This window comes from Sus scrofa, chromosome 9 (assembly GCF_054392235.1).
Source record: "Sus scrofa isolate SSC_HxYL_T2T_F1_AM1 chromosome 9, Sscrofa_HxYL_maternal_Yorkshire_Landrace_v2.0, whole genome shotgun sequence".
Taxonomy (NCBI): Eukaryota; Metazoa; Chordata; class Mammalia; order Artiodactyla; family Suidae; genus Sus; species Sus scrofa.
The window spans coordinates 43,087,512-43,108,446 of NC_139391.1; the positions used below are offsets into that span (position 1 = coordinate 43,087,512).

The window sequence follows — 20,935 nt, forward strand, 5'->3', positions numbered from 1 at the left end:
AAGAGTCGCATTAACCTGGCAGTCAAAACTATTTAAAATGAATAATGTTTTTTTCACATTTCACTCACTTTCAGCATCATCCAAGAAAAAAAAGATAACAATTTGAATTGGCATAGGGCAGTACAGTCATGTAACAGTAACCTTCAAGATTTAGCTTTCTAAGGACAAAGCTAGAGCTATTAATCTGTGCACTCAATGAGCTGTACCCTTTCTAAGGCCAAAAAGGGATAATTCTTCAAATGAAGAAAGAACAATTAAGATATTCCAGAAGATTTTAGGCATGAAAAACAACACAAAAAAGTAGACAAAAATGCACAATCTGGATACCCACCATAGCTAGGTTCTAGATCAATACAAATCTACTGAATGTGGCATTAATGTCACTACCCTAAACCAACCCCTCTTCCACTATTGATGAGCATGAGAATTTGGTTTCTTAGTTTTTAGTCCAGAGCTATGCTATCCAACATGGTAGCCACAAGCCTACCATAGTAGTAGGGCTAATACCCTACCCATAACGGGGCTAGTTAATTAAAATCAAATATAATTAAAAATTCAGCTGCTCAGTTATACTAACCACATTTCAAGTGCTCAGGAGTCACTTATGGCTACTGGCTACTATACTGGACAGCACAACACTTCCATCCTCACAGGAAGTTCTCCTGAAGAGTACTGGAGAAGTGTGGCTGGAAAAAAGATGCTGAAGATGCTAGACCAGTCGACCCAGGTTGCTGAGCTCCAGCGCTAAACTGAGTCACTTTATGACCATTCTACCTAGAGGAGGAGATCTTTCATGCCCTGAAGGTAATGTGCCAAAATTCCACAAGGATTTATCTTTCATAGGGAAGAGTTAAGGAAATGCAGACCACAGCTCAGCAGGCTGCCATAAGAGGCCTGAGCCACACTCTCACTAGTCCACCGCAAATCAAAATGCTCCCACACATCAATTTAATTCGTGACCCCCTGCTGACTAATATGCGCTAAGGAACCATGCACAGGCTTTCTGGACCTCACACAGCATGCCGAAAACCAGGGTAGCAAACATTAATCTACCTAAAGAATAGGAGCTGCCGTTAGGCTGACCTAGATTCTTCCTGCCATCCTGAAAGTGCTCCCTACGCTACCCTAGGATTTGTTTTTGTTCTCTGGTGGTAGTTGTTAAAGAAGCACACTTCCAGAAAAACAGCTTCCCTCCGCCCTCCCTCCCTGCTCAAGCCTGTCATTCTTTATGTGAAATATAAGGAGCACGGTGAGGTTCATTACTTTGCTCTTTATTCACCACCACAACTTTTAGAGTCGGAATTAAACGAAAATGTTTAACATGGACAGGCTGGACAGGCGCTCATGGTTCCCTACACCATAGTAAAGACACAGTGTGGTGTTGTGATGCACTGGACTCATGGTAGCACATTTCATCCAAAAACCTGGAATCGGGGATCAAATAAGTGTTCCAACATCCTAGCTGTGCAACTAAGATACGACTACTTTCCTTCTCATCCGACCTCCTCCCCAGAGTTAACTCACTTCCAAGAAAATCCTTCCCCCTTCAATACGCTTCAGCAGCTTAGTTAAAAGACTTCCATCCCACATCCACCCCGCCTATGTCCCATCTACGGCTCCCTCCTCCTTCCACGGCATTAATTTCTAGTCCTCTGACCAGTCCCCTCCCCTGTGTTCATCACAGTTCCTCAGGCCGTCCCCCCAAAACACACCTTCCTTCAGGTTCTACCTCTACGAACCATCCTTTCAGGAGTCCTCATATACTCCTCTCCAGCACCTAACACAACGGCACACACGGGGCATTTAATACACGTCTATCAAGTGAGTAACTGAACCCATGCATAATGCAGAATCAGCTATCAAGTCTTTATAGAGGGCTTTCAAATCTGAATCTCTAGCTCTATTCTCAAGGACCACTTCTCAAACCACCTGCTGAACACCTCCACCATGTTCTAATGGTAGCTCAAGTTTAACATGTCCGAAACCAAGCTCACTGTTCTCCCTTACTAAACCTGCCTTGAGATTCTTATTTCTGCTCATTGGAACAGCCTTTCTCCTAAACTATTCAAGTTCAAAATTAGGGCATGCCTTCATTTCTAGTCTTGATTTCCCTTCGATCCCCATTTTCTGGTCAATTCTACCTCCATTCTTCCTCTACTGCCCTAATTCAAGTTTTCATAAAGTCTTACCTGAACTACTGTACCCCTAAGCAACCTCTCATTTCTGTTCTAATCCAAGCCATGGCCAGATTCATATTCCTAAAGCACCAATCTGACATTACTTCCCTGTTCAAAATCCTTTCACAATAGTTCCCAATGACCTCCTGAATTAAATCTAAATTTAGCATTCAAATTCTTCCACAATCTGGCTCCCAGCTATCTTTTGCTAATCCCATCCCTCACATACCATAGCTTTCCTACCTGTAAGCCTTTATTCATGTGGTTCTCCCTCAATGTAGAATGTCCTCTTTTCTCGTCTCTTTCTGGGGGCGAAACCTTCCCCATGTTTTATTACATGATAGCTCCCTTCCTTTTTTGGGGGGGCGGTGTACCCACAGAATACAGAAATTCCTGGGCCAGGGATGAACCTCCCCTAGCTCCCTTCTTTCCCTCTGATGCAAAGACAGAGATGACAGTGATCTGAAATCTCAGGTCCTTAACAAGTCCTCTGCTGTGGCCACAGCCACACCTTCACGGGCCCCAAAGAGATATGAAGAAAGAAAAGATGAGGCAAATGAGCATTGCTTGTTACTGCCCATGGCCTTGGCCTCAGCCCACAGGTGACCTCAGGAAATCGGGTGTCATTCTTTCCAGCTTTGTTGTTTTGAACCTGAAGGACTCATTCTGTTTAGACCCGTGGTTTTCAAACCTTTTTTAAAAGAGTGAAACACTTTTTCAAAGGGAATCCTATAGAGACCCACCGTATAAACGTGGAGCTTCTCTTGTTGAAATGGATGGTAGAGTGCTCTGAGAACTAGCACCAGATAAATGTTATAAAATGAATTTAACTCTCATCAGTTATTCCATTATAAGTAGATTATATATTCATCTTTTTTTTTTTCAGTCTATCCTTTTCTTGCTCCTTTAGTTCATGAAAAGTTCAGGTCAAAATCTTCAAGGTGATGACCTCGTTTAAAAAAATCCAAAGACCTTGAAAAATATTCTATGAGAGCCTAACTCTGTATGCACTCACTTTATGAAACAAGGATAAAGGGATGTAATCGTGGCTAAAGTAATATGAAAATGAGACATCATTTTTGGTTAAAAAAAAAAATAAAGGTGAAGAAAAGTTCTGCTACTATTTCAGCCTGAAATTCTAACTTTCCAGACCTGATTCATGCTCCTGTATGAATGGAATACAGTGCTTGAGGAATAACATTTCAAGAGGAAAGAAAACTGAACGTGGTGATTGTTTAAAGAATCATCAACCAGTTTTCATGCAAATGACCAGAATAATGAAATAAGCAATCCTGCCAACAGGATCTAGAAGCAATTGTTTTTAAACAGGCTGCTTGAAGCATTAGCCACCTAATTCTAGAAGAAATTGATTAACGAAGCTTTTCTTTTTCTTGGGTAATACCAATCATATACCATATACATTAACACACTGGCAAAATGTGTATTTCAAAGATATAATTTTTCTGGAGCATTGCTATCAAGTCATTATTTACTTGAGAGTAGGTCACACTGATAGATATATTTACCAAGATCTGTAGTGGAAAGGAAGGGTTTAATGCTCTACCTTGAAGGATTTCTTAAGAAGGCCTTCCCTGAAAAAAATGTCTACCAAGAAAGGGAAAATGGTAAATGGCACAAAAATCAAGGAAGATATGTCAATCCCCTCAAAACCTCAACTAATTGCAATAATCCAAACACAATGCCTAAGAAATGCAAGCTGTGTAACCTAAGACAATACAGAGCTATATTGCTACAAGGGAAGCATCGATAAAATGCTACGATTCTCCATAATTCAAAGCATTTAAAGCACCCAACACAGACGAGGCTGGATGCCTGCCTTAGGCAGGGGAAAGAGAAGTCTAAATGGATGGATGTGAATATGAAGGAAGCACTTCAGAAATAGGCCATAAAAACAAGTTATGATAGGTCCTCCTCCCCTCCCGATCTTGTCGGGAAGTTAGAGTTATTGAGCAGACATCACTTATGACAGTGAGAGAAAGGCTAGCAGCCCCCTCCCCTTCAAAAACGCCTCGACAAGGTCACAGATATATCAGTGTCACAAATACATTTAAAAAATATTACAGCGATAAAGTCTGGTTAGAGTGGGTTCCACCTCTATATTCACAGCAAAGAACAAACTCCCAACTTCTCCTAAATTAAAAGGTAATGTTGGCAAACTCTCTCCCCGTCTGTCTGCATATGAAATCTCTCCCACCTTCATGCTGTAAAAACAACAGGAAATCTTCTTTCTGTTTAAAACTCGATCAGTTGTAGGCAATTAACTTTATAAGCTTAATTTTGCCAGTCTTTTTTCGCACCAACGACAGAGTCACACAAAGAGTAGAAGCATTTCCACAAAACAGACTGCCTTACCCATTTCATTTTTTTAAAACACAGCAGAAGTCCATTTTTCATGTTTGATCCAACGACTGATCTATTTTTTGATCCTGAAGCCAATGACTCCACATATATCTTTATTATGTACAAGGAAAACGGTTACCCTGAGGTCTACATTGTTCTGTGTTGTCCATGCCTCTCCTGAGAATATATCTATTTTAAGACAAGTCTCTCATATGGTAATTCTATTTTTAGTTATTCAGCAATCCCACTCCTGGGAATCTATCTGAAAAAAACCATGACTCCAAAAGTTACATGCACCCAATGTTCATTGTAGCACTCTATACAATAGCCAAGACACAGAAATAACCAAATGTCCATCAACAGATGAATGGCTAAAGAAGATGTGGTGTATATATATACCATGGAATATAACTCAGCCATAAAAAAGAATGAAATAATGGCATTTGCAGCAACATGGATGGATCTCGAAATTATCATACTAAGTGAGGAGAGTCAGACAGTGATAGACAAACATCATAATATCATTTATATGTGGAATTTTTAAAAAGGATACAAATAAACGTATGAGCAGACTTGCAGACTTTGAAAAACTTAAAGTTACCAAAGGGGACAGGTTGGGGGAGGGAGGGGTGGACGAGGGGTTTGGGATGGAAATGTTATAAAATTAGGTTGTGATGATAGTTGTACAACTATAAATATAATAAAATTCATTTAAAAAAAAAGACAAGAGTCTTATAAAATCTGAGAGGAAGAGGGACAGATAGCCTCACAGAGAAGCTTCTTGGCTGGCTGTTTCAGTCTCAGTAATGACACAAAAGCCAGCCATACCAGGACTGTACAGTGATTAAGGAAATGGTAAACCACTCCAACCACCAAGTATGAACAAACACACTAGAAGTCAGTCCTTCGGGCTATGAAAACATCAGACACAGTGACAGCTCCTTATCCATTATGAGAGAAGAAACAACTTCTACTTAGAATTACAGTTCTAAAAGCTGATAATTAGACAACGACTAAATTAAATCCACACACAAAAGCCTAGTGCAAATCCTGTACTGCAACTACTAGTATTCATAACAAATGAGAAAAGACAGGCTATACGCATATTGGAAATCAGACTGTGTAACAGGAACATGGTGAGTGAATAAGCAAATTTGAAGTGATTCATCTTTATACTGGTCTTATTAGCACCATGTTCTCTGATCGTATTTATGCTAAAATGGCTAGGAAGGACTTCCTGGGCCACAGAAGGAATTTCCAATTCATTCATTTCTTTAACACATGGGCACACTGAACACATGCTATGTGTAGGGCATGGACCTCCACACTGATGAGGATACAAAGATGAATAAAAAGTGGTCCCTCCTATAGAAAGGCTAGGAGACACATATCCATGGATACATGTCAACACATAATAAGGTAAGAAGTGTTAAATATCATGGGATGGCTAGAGAAATTATAATGGAAATTGAAAGGAAAATACTACATTCAGGCTGGTAAGCACATTAAGATTTCACAAAGCAGTAGTGGACGTGGGTCTTATGTATGCACAGGATTGAAACATGCAGACATGAAGAACAGAGGCTGGGGCATTTCCGTTGGTAAAAACAAAGTGGACAAGTATGAAAAGCACAGGTATAGAGAGGGACCTTGGGGCCATCTGGAGAAAGATGCTTGACAGGAGGAAAGAAGGTACGTCCAGGGAAGTCCTTAGGGAAGTACAGAGAAGAGCACAAAGAAACCCACCTGAGGAGTTCCCCGTCGTGGTGCAGTGGAAACAAATCTGACATGGAACTATGAGGTTGCGAGTTCGATCCCTGGCCTCGCTCAGTGGGTTAAGCATCCGGCGTTGCCGTGAGCTGTGGTGTAGGTCGCAGACAAGGCTCGATCTGGTGTTGCTGTGGCTCTGGCATAGGCCGGCAGCTACAGTTCCGATTACACCCCTAGCCTGGGAACTTCCATAAGCCACGGGTACAGCTCTAAAAAGCCCAAAGAATAATAATAATAATAATAAAATTTTAAAAAAAGAAACTCACCAGAGAGGTCATGTATGTTTCCTTGAGAAATAGGGAGCTGGATCTCAAAAGATATGTAGGCATCAGCCGTCTAGATAAGGGTGCTTCAGGAGGAGGAAGAGAGCATGGCGTATCTAGGACATGTTTACTTTGGTTAAGTAAAGAACACAGTGTGCAGCTCCCAAGACAAGTCTTAAAGCGAGAACACACTGTGTATAGCTAGCTGGCAAGAGGGGAGCTTGAGAGGAAGACAGAGTCAAGGGGATGAAGGGCACTGCAGGCCACACTGCAAGGGCGTAAGTGCCATCTTCAAGAAAACATTTCAAGATGAAAGCAAGCAAGTAGCTATCTAATGTATGATTTAGAAAGGTCCACCTAGAAGCACTGTTAAAGATGCATTACAAGGAACGAGACGAGGAGTAAACAGACCAATTAAGGCACTGTTAGATCCGTTTAAATCTGCTCTCCTTATCTATAAAGAGGAGGCTAAGGGTAGATGGTAGTGGTGAAATGGACAGGAGCAAATATAAGCGATAAGCAGGACTTAGTTACTAGCGGAGGGAAGGGTAGCAAAGTAGGAAATACTCTAAGATGTTTCCCAGGTTCATGAGCTCACTGGGTAGACTGGGGGATCCTTCACCAGGATAGACAATACAGGACAGAGGGAGGTTTGGGGAGCGAAAAATACTAAGCTCAGGTCTGGACATCTTTAACTTGAGGAAAATCTCACTAAGTGTTGAAAACTATGGATTCTGAAGACAGACCTGGTTCTACCACTTATTATTTGTGCCTCTTAGACAACAGACCTGTCATCCTCTCAGCTTCCTCATCTGTAAAATGTAGCAAGAGCAGTAATTACTTACAGGGTGACAGTGGGGATTAAATGAGATCAGGGATGAAGATACTGAATTAACAGTAACTGTACTGTCATTAATATCATTTGAGATATCTGTGGAATATCAGATTGAGGTGGTTAGCAGGCAGCTTTAGAACATGGTCTGAGGTTTAGATGCAAAAGGCATTGCACTTTAAAGTATAAACCATCTCTTTTTTAAAAAGTAGAGAGGGAATTCTCCCTGAGGCACAACAGGATCAGAGGGGTCTCTGCAGCACTAGGATGCAGGTTAGCTCCCTGGCTCAGCACGATGGGTTGAAGGATCCAGTGTTGCTATACCTGTAGTGTAGGTTGCAAAGCAGCTTGGATCTGAACCCTGGCCCAGGAACTCCATCTGTTGAGGGGTGGCCAAAAATGAAAACAAAAGGGGGAGGGTAGGAAGAATTGGAGCATTAGGACTTGAGACAGATTTCTGAAATTATCAGATGAAAAGAATAAACGATGACTGCTAAGAACCAAAGTAAGGCATGGTTATTAAACACCACAGACACACATTGCATTATGTGAAAAGGGGGTAATCCCTATTTTCTTACAAGTGATTTGGTGAGTTAAATTAAAAAATAGATACAGAATTCTTCCAACTACACAAAGTGAATTATTATGCTAGAAGGAAGAAACAGAAGTGAAACTAAGAAAAAAAAATTGGTTTCCAAAGTAAAATAAAGCTTTATTGGTTAATCATCATATTAATATGAGAATCTAAGAGTTATCAAATCAACAGATTATAGGCAGATGTTAAACACAGTTTATGGAAAGAAAGAACACTACCTATTATTTTTTCAAAAGGAAAAATAGGTAAAACATATGAGAAAGAAATGAAACTGGCTACAATAGGAAAATGGGTAGGAATGGGCCAGAAAGTACCAGGAAAGAAGTGACACTTTTGATATAGTTTTCATTTTTGAGCCATGGTAGCAATTGAATATTCAAAATATAATTTAAATCAACAAGGAAAGGAAAAACACTAGAATTGAAAAATAGAAACTAATGACACTAAGCATAATCTCATTGATCACGCGCGCGCACACGCACACACACACACACACACAACTAATTTGTGAACTTGTGAACACAGTAATCTGACCATCAACCCTCACTGGACCTATTTTATAGGCAAAAAGAATGGCAAAAAGCTTGAGACTCACTTGGTAGATTTGTTGTCTACAGTGTTCTTGGTGGACTAATTGCAAAACTATTTTTTGTATAAATTATAAGAGACCAGGCAGTTGGGAACCAAGGTTCTCACCATGGGTAGAAAAAATATAAATAAGGAATGAAAGAAGGGGAGAAAGAACCCTAGTCTTATACTGGAATTGAAGGCGTCAGTATGAACTCATTGTTTAAATAAATAAGTATACATTTTAAATGTAAATAAAAAACAAAGTGAAATGTATACAGATAAATACACAGATGAATATAAATAAATTTATTTATATAATAATAAATATACACGTATCTCCTAGAGACATAACAAGTCAACAATGAGCACACCTCTTTGGTATTGAAATACCACGTCCCCACTAAAAGGAACCAGAACTTCTCAGGGAAATAGCTGATTCCAGGGAAAATACGAGGTGAGCTTAGGCATCTTCTTGTGATATAAAATAAGATTATTTAAAAATTAATGGAGATATCTCAAAAGGATACAAGAGTCAGACTGAAGGGATTCTCGCTGGTCAAATTTGATGGTAAAGAAATGACACACTGGAAAAAAAATTTTGTTAATGTGTAAGTCCATTGTGATTTTTCAAAAAAAAAAAAATAGATAAAGGAGGTGGGCGGCAAGCTCCTCTTTACTCAAGAAGGCTTCTACCCAATGCAGGGGAAAGACAGAATTCGAAAAAGTGCAATTTTGGAACTACTGGTGGAATATTTGATTTAGACAAAGTTTATCAATGCTGCTTAAAAACCATTAGATGAAGTGTTGTTTAAGAACAGAGCGTTCAATCTCAAAAATACCCCCAAAAAATTACTTTTTAATTACAAAGGAACAAAAATGATGAAATCTATAAATCCACATAAACTAAGTGAGCCAAAGACCACTAGCCAAGAGATCAAACTTGCCATCCCTAAAACTGGGACCAACTGATATCATGTCCCTCTTGATGTGATGTTAAAAGGTGGCAACATCAGCTGTGTGATGTTCTTGGCTATGATTACAGCCTGAACCGACCTCTGCAGACATAAGAAAACCATCTGTAGAACCATGGGACATTCTAGAGGACAGCATATCTGGACTCAACAAAATGTCAGTGCCATAAAAGACATGCCCACACACACTCCTGAAAAAACCGCAACAGAAAAAGAAAGAAAAGGCCAAAGGGAAGGGGATGGTTCTAGATTAAAAGAAAAAAGACATGAAAACCATATCCAAGGTGTGATGGTCTCTGATGGATTCTGGATCAGGGAAGACAAAGAAACACAGATCAAGAAAATTAATAGAACAACTGGGAAGTCTGAATATGGACTAGACATTCAATAACATCACTGGATACTGAATTTCTTGAACGTAACAGGGGACTGAGGTTGCATAGGAAAACGTTCCTATGCTCAGGAATCTTGTGCTGAAGTCTTCAAGACTGATGTGTCACTATGCCTGCAACTTGCTTCACATGGTTCAGAAAGGGGGGAAAAAAAAGATATGTGTGAATACATTATTTAGAGAACTAGAGATAAAACAAATGGGCAAAATGTTGACAGCTGATGAATCTCAGTAAGTAAACAAGCATTTGTTATACTCTTCTTTCAACTTTCCGGTGGTTTTGACATTTTTCAAAATAAAAGTTGAGAAAAAAAACCAACTGTAACCCTCAAGAAACAAACTACCCAACTATGACAGCACCTAACACAATGCCTGGTTTAAAAGCAGATACTTGATTTAAAAAATATTTTTTAAATTCTGGTTCCTTCTAACGAGTGCCTTATGGGTTAGCTACAGAAATACAAGTTCCTAAATTAAACACAGTATATAAAATATAAGAGGACAAGTAAAACCATCACCTGTTTATGTTAAAAGGTCCATAATCTGAGATTATAATCATTGTCAACTTCTAGGGGACTGATAATCCATTTACTTCCAAAAAACATTCAACTCCAGGTGGGATCTTAATCTTACTGACACTTTGTTTCTTCAGTTTCACCTTAGAAACAGTTGAGTACATCCTGAATTAATCCTTTCAGCACAGAATTTTCCAGTATTCTCAAACATATGAGGGATTTACAAATGTGATTAATAACAGTAGTAGCCAGAAACATAACCCCCAGCACTAAGCAATAGCTGTTTTAATAAAAGCCATATAGGAGTTCTCTTGTGACTCAGCAGGTTAAGGATCTGGCATTGTCACTGCTGTGACCCCGGTTTGATCCCTGGCCTGGGAAATTTCACATGCCACAGGTGCAGCCGAAAAGAAAAAAAAGAAAGGGAAAAAAAGTTTGTATATATACAATACTTCCTTATCAAGTATGTTCATATATAGGATCTTATTTTTTAACACCCTGTAAGGTAGGTTGATTTTGCTGTTTTTAACTCTTAAGCAAAGCACTGGGTTTATACTGTTCTGTAACCTATCCTGCGTATCCCGCTTGCCAACCAGCCCAGAGGTGGAGAGACTGGCTTCCAGAAAGGGAAACAAACAACAGCTAACATTCATGTGATTACTAAACTAAAAGAAAAGAGACAGAAGTCTCTTCACAATGATGTGTACTCACAAGATATGCACAAGAAAAAGTGAAGTTCAGTGTCATTTAAGCTCAACTCTACCTGAACCTTTTAAGATATAAAACCATTTGAGCAGTAATTTAGTACTAAATTAACCTGGTTTTCTTCCTCCCCATCTTTGACGTTTTCATTGTTTAAGTAAGCATTTCTGCAAGAGAAATGAAGCAGGGTTCCTGCTCTGTTCAAGGAAACTGATGGCGTGCAGTAGCCTCTGCAAGACTTGGCTTATCCCAGGCTGATAATCAATTACCAAAGAGCCAAATACACACCACATTTCTCATACAACCTTTACCCCCAAGCCCATCCCCAAATACTCCATGATAATCAAGTTTTCATATCACTGAATTATCATGCTACGTCATCTCACAGTAGCAAAAACTGAACTCTGCAAGGGAAGGATGCTAGAGGAGGGAAAAAAAACACGGAAAGACCTGTAGCAGATATTATTATTAGATAAAGGCTTTGAAAAGATCCTTAAGAGAACAAGTTTAGCAGTTAGTCTGAGAAACAGGCCAGAAACAATTCACCTGCTCCACCTTATCAACTAAAATTCTATCTGCCATGATGGGGGAGATGACCGTGTTTAGTGGGACAACGCTGTTCCCAAAGCCAACACTATCTCAAGTGTTAGCTAAGAAAGGCCTGGGTTAAGGACTTCTTAGTAACTGATGCACCAAATATGAGTACCAAATGCTCTTCCAGGGTGGCATCTTTCAGAGCATCTTCAGAGGGACTAATCTCATTTATACCAAGTCAGCAGCTCCAGACAAGGCCCTCTGACTCTAAGTCTTCCAAAGTCTTCAACTCCTAAAGGTTTGACCTTTTCTGTCCAAAAGTCTTCCTTTGCCAGCCTACATTTGTTAATTACACTATTTTAGGCTACAGCAAATGCTCAAATTCCAACACAAACGACCAAATAGGCACAATACACTTGTAGCATTCTAAGGTTTACATTTTTTCATTAAAATAATGGCAATACTATCTGCACATTTTGGCTTATTGCAAAGAAATACAGTCATATATATATATATATATATATATATATATATATATATATATACACATATACATATACATATATCTGTAAAGCAGAAAAAGAACTCCTGGGTTGGCATATATTTTAGATAATCACGTGTTAGGTACACTGAAAGATGCAAAGGAAAGATGTTTATTCTCAAGGTGGGTAAGGAGATTCAGCCATCCTACAATTATAAACCAAAAGAGTTAAGAGAAAAACAGATCAGAGAGCAGTTTTATGCAAAGGCAACAAGCTGAAGGCTGATCAGTGGAACCACTTTCTTCCTCGGTTTCACTGGAGAATCATCAGTCTTCCAGTCCCATCAGGATTGGGCTGAAAAGTAATAAGAAACGAGGGCAATTAGAGGAGTGAGAAAGCAATTGAAGAAGGAATAACCTAAAGACAAAACAGTGTGGATTTTGACTCTGGTGTGAGAAGCAAGAATTTGTGATTAGGTTTCTGAAAGGGCAATGTCGTGATCCTGTCCAGGAAAGAATTACAGCTGTGGTAGGCGGACTTCGTTCTGACTCGCAGAGGCTGGGGTCAGGGGAATTGGTTAGGAAGCTTCTGCAGTAAAACATGGTTTGGGGAGGACGTTGAGGCTTCCAGAGAATGTCGTGGAGAAATACTCAGCCCCCTTTCATCCCACTGTATTTCACTCCAAGAGTGAAAGCTAAATAGGAAAAAAAGACTCCAAATTTCAGGACCTTGGAGACCAGGATGATGATGGTGTCATTTGCAATGATGGAGACTTTGAGAAAAGTTGAGACCTGTGGCAGAAAAGATAAGAGGTTCAATTTCCGACGTGTTAACTTTTAGGCTACTCCTAGCCAAGGGGAGATAAGCCAAGGGGAGATAAGGGGGGCCCGGGAACCCTTTGTTCTTAGACAGATTCCTCCCCACCCCCACTCCCACCCCCACCAGGGACCTCCTAACTTAATTCCAGCTTGACATCGCCTTCTTCTACTGGATCGCTCAAGAGGATTTAGAGTGCCTACCTTACCAAGGAAGACTGCCAAGAGCGAGCTATTTATTCTAGGCATTTTTAAAAGTCCATGTCACTCGAATATCAACTTCAAACACTGAGTAGCATTTAAATATATATCAGAGCACTTTCATTTCAAGCCTATTTAACATTTCTGAAATATCTAGATCAAAATGTTGGGTCAAATGACTGTATTCCAGTAAAACATCTACTAAAAGAAAAACACTTCCCCACCCCACAGCTCTCTGAAGATAATCACTCCATTCAAGACACCTGTCAGTCATAACACATTTTTCTTAATACTCGGCTTTCTGGAAATCTTACCGCCCCGCTCCTCTTTTGAGTAATAATAAAGGCCGCACGTCACTTTGCCGTGCACGTATGTAAATACCTCCATCTCCCTTTCTTCCAGCCCTCGTTCAAGGCCAACGGCACCAAAGCTTTTGAGAACCAACACTGGAAGATCTTCAAAGAGAAAGTGTCCATTAACCACAACAGCAGCTGCTGGCTAGAGCCTGCAATTTAAATCTCTGAAAAAGAAACTGTGGCTTCTGAAATTTAAACAAGGAGGTGCCACTTGTAATTACAAACATTCCAGTGGTTTCCTTCCTTCATTGATGGTTTCCAAACAAAGGCTTTTTATTTTATTTTGGTGGCGTTCCCCAAACGCTAAATGTAGACATTCCTTTGTGCTTTTCTGGTGCCCCGACCCGCTCACAAGAAGGGCGCAGGACGTGGATTTTTACCTGGCCAGACCTTCTGGGACCCCTCAAAATCATCTCAAGTGTAATTAGTTGTTTGGCTGGAAACCAAAAAGCCAAATGCTTCAGATTTATAGTCCACATTAAATATATTTGAGAAACACACAACCTCACATTCCACGAACCTTGGAAAATAGAACCCACCTATTTTCCAAGAAACAAGGAAGTTCAGAAACTAACACTCAGCCATTCTAACATTTCTACCTGAAATTTTAAAATTCACATTTTAAATTAATGGGGCAAATATTGAGAAGCAAAAAGAGTAACATTTTTCTCTCCCCACCACCCCACAGCCCCATCCTACAAAAATAAGACCCAAATACTTACAGCTCACGTGCGTTCCCCACACCAAAAAAGGCACTTTGTGATCACTTCAGTTACAGAAAACAGGCTGAAATTAGCACGTGGCCAGTTAGAAATGGGAAAATATACCTTTTTTCTTTTGGTCGTATATTTACAAAACGCAAGGATGTTTATACCACAGAGACATTAAATATGCGAATGAGGTATCTCACATCCATCAAACTTAAATAGTCTTTCCCACGGAAGTCCTCAAATGGAGAATATTCATTATGAGAACAACTAGAAAGGGCCAATCTCACCAAGGGTGCTTTCCATGGCTTGCCACAGTCGAGGGAATTTGCTACAATTACCGCATATTTACACAACCATATTTACACAACAATAAAACTCTTCTTATCCGATCCAAACAAAACCTTGCTCAAAATAAACCAAACCACATGAAAAAGTCTCCTCCCTGCAGGCAGTAATCCTGCTCTGGTTCCTCTGGGTCCTGCCTCAGCTTCAACCCACTGCAACAAGCCTTTTCTCTACCTTCCTAGGTAAAGCAAGAGTAGGGCAAAAATTCTGTACACCAGTGCAGAAGATATACACTCAGCTAATGACACTGTGATTGTGGGGACAGGGGAAGAGCTGTATCTTACAGAGATTTGTTCTAAAGTCATTTACAGAAGAAAGGAAAGGATGTCCAGGATTTGTGTAAAATAACTTAGGAAGAGGAGGAAAGGAAGTAGGGAAGGTAGATGGACCACACAGGTGGATAATTACCCAACTGGATGATTTGGGTTCATGATGGCATTCTTTCAACTTTTGCATAGAATTGAAAATGTCCATAATAAAGTGAAAAGATAAAGAAATAGATCAACATAAAAAAAATCATCCTGCAGCAATAAAAAAATTTTTGTTCTGAAGGAAATCATTCTTGGCTTTCTCCCAGTGTTAGTGGAGAGGGACAAGAACCTGCCAAGGAAATCAAGATGAGCTTTTGGTCTTATCTTAAGGATCCTTCCTTTTTTCTTGAGTTATGTGGAACCAGTTCCACTGTTAATATTACTCCTTGAAATGACAAAACAAAAGCTTAAAAGTCTAAAGCCCAGTTTTCCTGCATCCGACTTACGACAGCCACACAAATCCGCGCTCTCCCCTACGAAGATGCCTTGGACAGCGTTCATGTGGTGGCTGCCAAATCCAGTCCAGAGGTTCAGAATCCTTTGTCAACACCAAAGACAACTTTCCCCAAACTGGTCCTTTCTTCCCAGAGGTCACGTCTCTGACCCATTGGTTGATTACCCAGCAGAGCAATTACTCCCGCTGCCTTCCGAACACAAACTGTTCCTACCCAGGATCTCATCTACCCTCGATGTATATCCCTTATTGGGCAGCCCTTGATCTACTGGCTGGACTTCAAGGGACCAGCTTCCTGGACATCCAGGAAGCCCAGCTAATGTATGTAGCTCAGTTCATTGGGAGGCACCGCCCTTCTCTCTCAGGGCTTTGGCTGCCTCACTGCAAAATAATGAGATTCCACCAGAAAATTTCCAACATCCTGCCCCTTTCAAAAATTCCCTGATTATAAGAATCTCTAATTCATCAACAGGTGATATTAAGAAAAAGAACTTTGCATTAAAATGTTACATCTCTTAGTAAATGCTTTTAAATGTGAATATGAATACCGGGTGAGCTTCTATATATGTGCATTCATCTATCTATGTATATATCTATATATAGCATGTGCATATATACATATTTGTGTTAGTACACACACACACACACACACACACACACGCACACACACTCACATACATACTAACTGATACCATTAGGTGCTTATATGGGACTAATTGCTTGCAACTCAAAGCAGCAAATTTTCAATTCTGCAACAGATGTCGCTGTGTGATTTCTCCTTTCAGTGCTGGATTTCCAGTTAAAAATGCCCAGCATAGTGGTCAGTACCATACTATTCTTCCCAAGAAAGAGATACAACATGTGAATCCTTTGGATTTATTTCTTATAAAATTTATTCATATTGCTGGTAAATTTCCATTCAAATCATAGGATTGATTAGTTTGGCCCAATTTAAGAGATTCCCCTGAATAAAAAATGGGCCTTTTGTTAAACGCACAGGCACACACAAAACCATTTTTTAAATGTAAATTCTAAATGGCCGATTAAGCATTAAAATGTCACATACAGAAACCCAGCGATTGAGAGAGTCTATATTCATAGCAATATTATCCATTTTTTTTAAAGCCTGAAAATCACTGAGCAATAGAGGCCAAGGAATAATAAAAATTCACTGACGTATAAAGCCAAAATGTACCAGGTGTGGGCGAAAGTCACTGAAACTCCAAGCGCACCATTAATGACAATGATAATTTTGGATTTCAGTTTTCACAGCATTTCTTTAAAAATATACGGTAAGCCTAATATTATAATTTCAAGACCTCTTGCCAGTCTGACATTCACTATCTACCACTTCTTGACACATGGCAGAGAGAAAAGTGACATCTCTTTCCATTGAACCGATCTCTCCGCCAAGGACCATCCATCTCAACAGGTAGCTAGGCTAGCACTTTCTTCCAGTGAAATTCAGAGCTGGGAGAAAGGGTTTCAAAATCTCCCTCTGAGACCCAGGAACCCGTTACCTTCTGGGGTTTTAGAAGGAGCCGAGCGAACCGTCAAGGAGTCCAGGGAGTCGAGGACCAAGTCGGCTAAGAATACGAAGTCAGGAAACAAGGGAGGAAGCGCCAGTGTCCTGCCTCGGTTCTTCCCTGTCCCACTCCCCTTTACCAGGAGGGCCATTGGGGAAAACTGGATAAAGCATGTACAACATCCATATGAATAAAGCTCTTTGTTCCCGAGAACTGCCTGCTCTTTTATTCCCCTCTTTTTCCGTATTTGTTCATTTCAAAAGATTGCTCAATGGGTCTCTTGTTCCTCCAAAATGTCCCAGGCAAATAATGCAAGCCTGTCTCGTCACACCAGTCACTAAATGAAGCCTTGTGCGTCTCCAGTGACACACTGTAAATATAAAGCGGCATTAATGAGGGATATTTTATCAAAGCTATCACAGGCAAGTGCAAGTCCCTCCTGCGGCTACTCGATTTGATGCAGCGAAAAGCAACAATAGCTGGGCGGCACTTTTGTAAAGTCCCTACCTGGGGTACACAAGCCCCAACAGGCTGAGACAGGCAAAAACTCAGCCCCCAGGCTCCCCAGCACCATCACACACCCCACCCGCCCACCATCCTCTCTAAGGCTGAAAAGGTAAGAAGGAGGGTGATCAACCTGTGTTCACTGGAAGTGGGAAACATCAGACGAGCACCCCGAAACATTAATGGGCGTGATTTACACTGAGAAGTGAGCTTCGACAATCCCATTTTAGCTGCATTTCATTAACATCCATTTCATCCAAACACCACAGGAGGGACGTGAGATTTCCTCCAGGGGATAGATGGATTCAGTTACAGGGAAAGACAGAACCGGGACCTACTACTGCACAACAGCCCCCAATGGCTGTCCCCGCGAGGCTGTAAAGGAAACAAGTCTAACGAAGTTGGAAGGCAACACCAACAGGTTTCTCTAATCCTGGGAGTGGCAAGTGGAGCCCTCTGAGAAAGCTTAAGCTAAGAGGACTAAGGAAGACAAGTCCCTGGGTTCCCAGCTGAAATCTACTCTCCCGGTCTAGGACCTCTAGGACCTAGGGCGAGGCCAAGCCCCCCTCTTAAGCTCAGCACCAAAAGAAGGGCATTAGAAGAAAAAAAGATTTAAAGAAAGTCGCCTCACCCCCTCTCTACAAATCACACCCAATTACTTTCTAATTTGAACACAATCTGATAACCAGCGTACAAACAGGGAGGTGCACAAGAGCAAGAAGCTGCTTCCATGGTAACTGGCAACAGAATTTTCTTGTAGCTTTGACATGCACGGTTGAGTTCCAGACCGCGGCTTTCTAAGTCAGCATATATCCCTCGCTGGGAAGGGAACTTCTTACGGCGAGATAGTTACAAATAGAGTACAGTTGCTACTACCCGTGCCTTCCCGGAGCAGACTGGACAGAGGAGGTAGAATCTGATCCTACTCTGCAGCCAAGCGGCATTGCATGGCTCCCATTTTTAGTCGAAAGGCAATATCCCCAACCAGCGCCCCCCCCTTTCTTTTTTTGCAGCCAATGCAAGTCTATTGTTGCCTCTATTATGCACCAGTTACCGAGCCTGTACTCACGCTCACGTTTAACTGACACTGGCGCGTTTTTACAATGCAGCAGCACGAGGAATCTCTTTCAGGAACATTTTATTGAACCTATCCAGTCAGACACATCACCCGAAATGAAGTTGTAACCACACCGGCATCGGCTAAACCCAATTATCTCGTAACTCATAAATTAAGAATTCACAGAGGAAAAAACACATAAACAACATTGGGAGACAGTGGCATGGAAGAAAAAAATCCTCAGCTCTGGCTGGGACTGAAGCTGCCGCCAGATAGATACCCACCCCTATGGATCCCCGGTAGCTTCCCCAAGCCGAGCTCCCTGAAAGCCTTTGGAGGAAGAGGGGCAACCAAGCCGGAACCCCCCAAATCCAAAGCTAGCACCCCCAGATCTCCCCATTTCCTCCAGCGTGTCTCCTGCGGTGTTTACGTAACTGTGTGTCCTCTGGCGTGTAAACAAAAGGCACAGCCCAAGCGGAGAGGCGCCCCGGGAGCTGCACGGTGGCCCCAGCGCTACGCCAGCCCGGGTCGGGGGTTCCGCAGGTGGGGGCTGAGCTCTCGGTGTCCTCCGCCACTTGTTGCTCGCGGGTCCTGCGGCTCCCGAGCAGCGAGAAGGGGCTTTGCAGGCACCCAGCCCTGCTGCAGCCCCTCCTGCACTTCCCCGCCCCCCGCGGCCCAGTGCCTCAGAGTCCCGGCTCCCGCTCCGAGCCCGCAGCAGGCGACCAGGGGCGCGGGGACGCAGCGCAGCCGCCGAGCGTGGCGGTGGCGGGAAGGGGAGGCAGGGTGCAGCACCGCCGGCCTCTCCGCTGGGGAAGAGCTCCGGCTCCCTTTTGTTAGCAAAAGCAAACACTGCCCTCTTCTTTCCCGACCGCGCCAACGCGCCCGGCACTCAGGCAGCCCCACACATCGTGCTTTAGCTGAGTGCTCGGCGTCTTTAGGGAAGGAGCCGGGCGTGCTGAGCCGCCCCTGGGCAAATTCCCAAGAAAGCTCTGCACACAGGGGGCGCCCGGAGGCCCGCTGGGTGCCCGCCTGGCCGCAGAGGCCGAGAACGCTCCCTCCACCACCACCGAGCTGGCTAAAATGACAGGCAACCTGGAAATCCGGTATCCCCACTCGCGGCGGAGGACGCCGTGGGGCAGGCGGGCTGCAGGCTCGCGGCTCCTTCCCGCAGAGGCGGCGACAGCAACCGCCCCCCTGCGGGGCCAGGCCCGGGGAACTTTCCCTGCCTGGATCCCGGCCAAGGAGACCCGCAGCCCGGCGGAGGGGGCGGAGGGGCCGCGATCCGGCTGGAGGGAGATACGAGGGGCGCGCGGTTCGGGGACAGGGGAGAAAGGCAGAGCGCGGGCAAAGCAGGAGAGATGAGACAAGTCTGGGGATGTCCAGTGGACCAGTGAGGAATCGCTCTGGAGGCGGCCTCTAGTCAGCCATGGGGAGGCTTCGGGTTTGAAGAATTGGGGGGCCCGCTGGATAGGCGGGGGCAAATGGGCAGCACAGAGAGGAGGGAGGACTTGCAAGTTACGGGGACAACATTGAGTTTGGGAGGGTCCGGAAGGTTTGGGGGTTGCCTTGGATCCATCCCCTTCTCCTAAATTCTCTAGCCCCGGGCCCCCCATTCTCACTCCACTCCGCACCCCGCGCCAAGCTGGGGAGAAAAGGTGTGGGTGCAGCCATCCCCAAGGACTCTAATTCACACCAAGGTGGGCAAGACAGAGGGGGTTTACCGACCCCCTCAACCCCTTGCTTCTCAGCCCTGAGTTTCCTCTCCACACACCCTCTGATTTAGATTTAGGAAGTGGGGGAAGGTTGTCATGGAAACGTTTCCCCCCTCCACGGCTACGGCCACTGGGGTGCCTTAGGAGATTTAAGGGGCCAACCCGCCAGTGCCCACACCTACCTGTGGGGATCAGTGCCGCGGCAGAGAGGAGCAACAGCAGAAGCCGGAGTCGGAGCCCGGGAGGCGCCGCCGCCGCCGCCGCCGCCGCCGCCGCACACTGGGGTCCGCTCGGCAGCACAGCACTCGCCATGTCGGGCACCTGCCTCAGACTGGCGGCGGTGGCTTCCTCCGGAGCCCGAGCGGACAACTAATGAGATGCTAATGACATGCACTGGGGGCGGAGTCCGGACCCACCAATCACAACGCCGAGAGCCTAACCGGGCTCTCGGAGGACTCGCCCCCTCCCCCACCCCGCCCCCTGGCGCTGGCGTTCGGTGGCGCGCCCGCGCCACCTAGGGGCGGGGCCAAGGGGAGGGGCTTATGCAAATATGTTTATGTGAAAATTCATTTTCGCTTCCCCCAGATCTGGAAGAAAGTGTTCTGAGCGCCTAGCGTGTAGGAGCTCCGGCTCCGGGAGCGGGTCTATCTTCCCGTACACCCTGATTGGGAATGTTTATAGCAATTGCCACAGCCTACCGAGGACGAAAATCTCCCTAGCAGGCTCCCCTGCCCCGTACACAGAGTGCATCTGGCCTGGAAACAAAACGTTGCAAATTTCC

The 20,935-nt window shown here is 43.3% G+C and overlaps 1 protein-coding gene and 1 long non-coding RNA gene across 17 annotated transcripts in view; both read right to left on the reverse strand.

Moving 5' to 3' along the window:
- CADM1 (cell adhesion molecule 1) overlaps positions 1-20,487 on the reverse strand; it is a 340,231-nt gene extending 319,744 nt beyond the window's left edge. For 12 of the 16 annotated variants that reach the window (XR_014815344.1, XR_014815345.1, XR_014815343.1 and 9 more), the window contains exon 1: positions 20,337-20,487. Coding sequence is in view for 9 of the 16 variants with exons in the window: in XM_084976137.1 (XP_084832263.1) it covers positions 20,337-20,466 (130 nt within the window). In the remaining 7 variants the exon portion in view is untranslated. Of the gene's footprint in view, positions 1-16,875; positions 18,125-20,336 lie in introns of those variants that run through there. The other 4 variants (XM_084976134.1, XM_084976132.1, XM_084976126.1 and 1 more) reach the window with 4 other exon arrangements.
- LOC146399868 (uncharacterized) lies at positions 12,319-13,638 on the reverse strand. Its single transcript, XR_014815367.1, has 3 exons — positions 13,561-13,638; positions 12,892-12,954; positions 12,319-12,517 (listed from the first exon to the last, which is right to left on the reverse strand). It is a non-coding gene; the product is annotated as an uncharacterized LOC146399868 (long non-coding RNA).
- Positions 20,488-20,935: the final 448 nt, after the last annotated feature.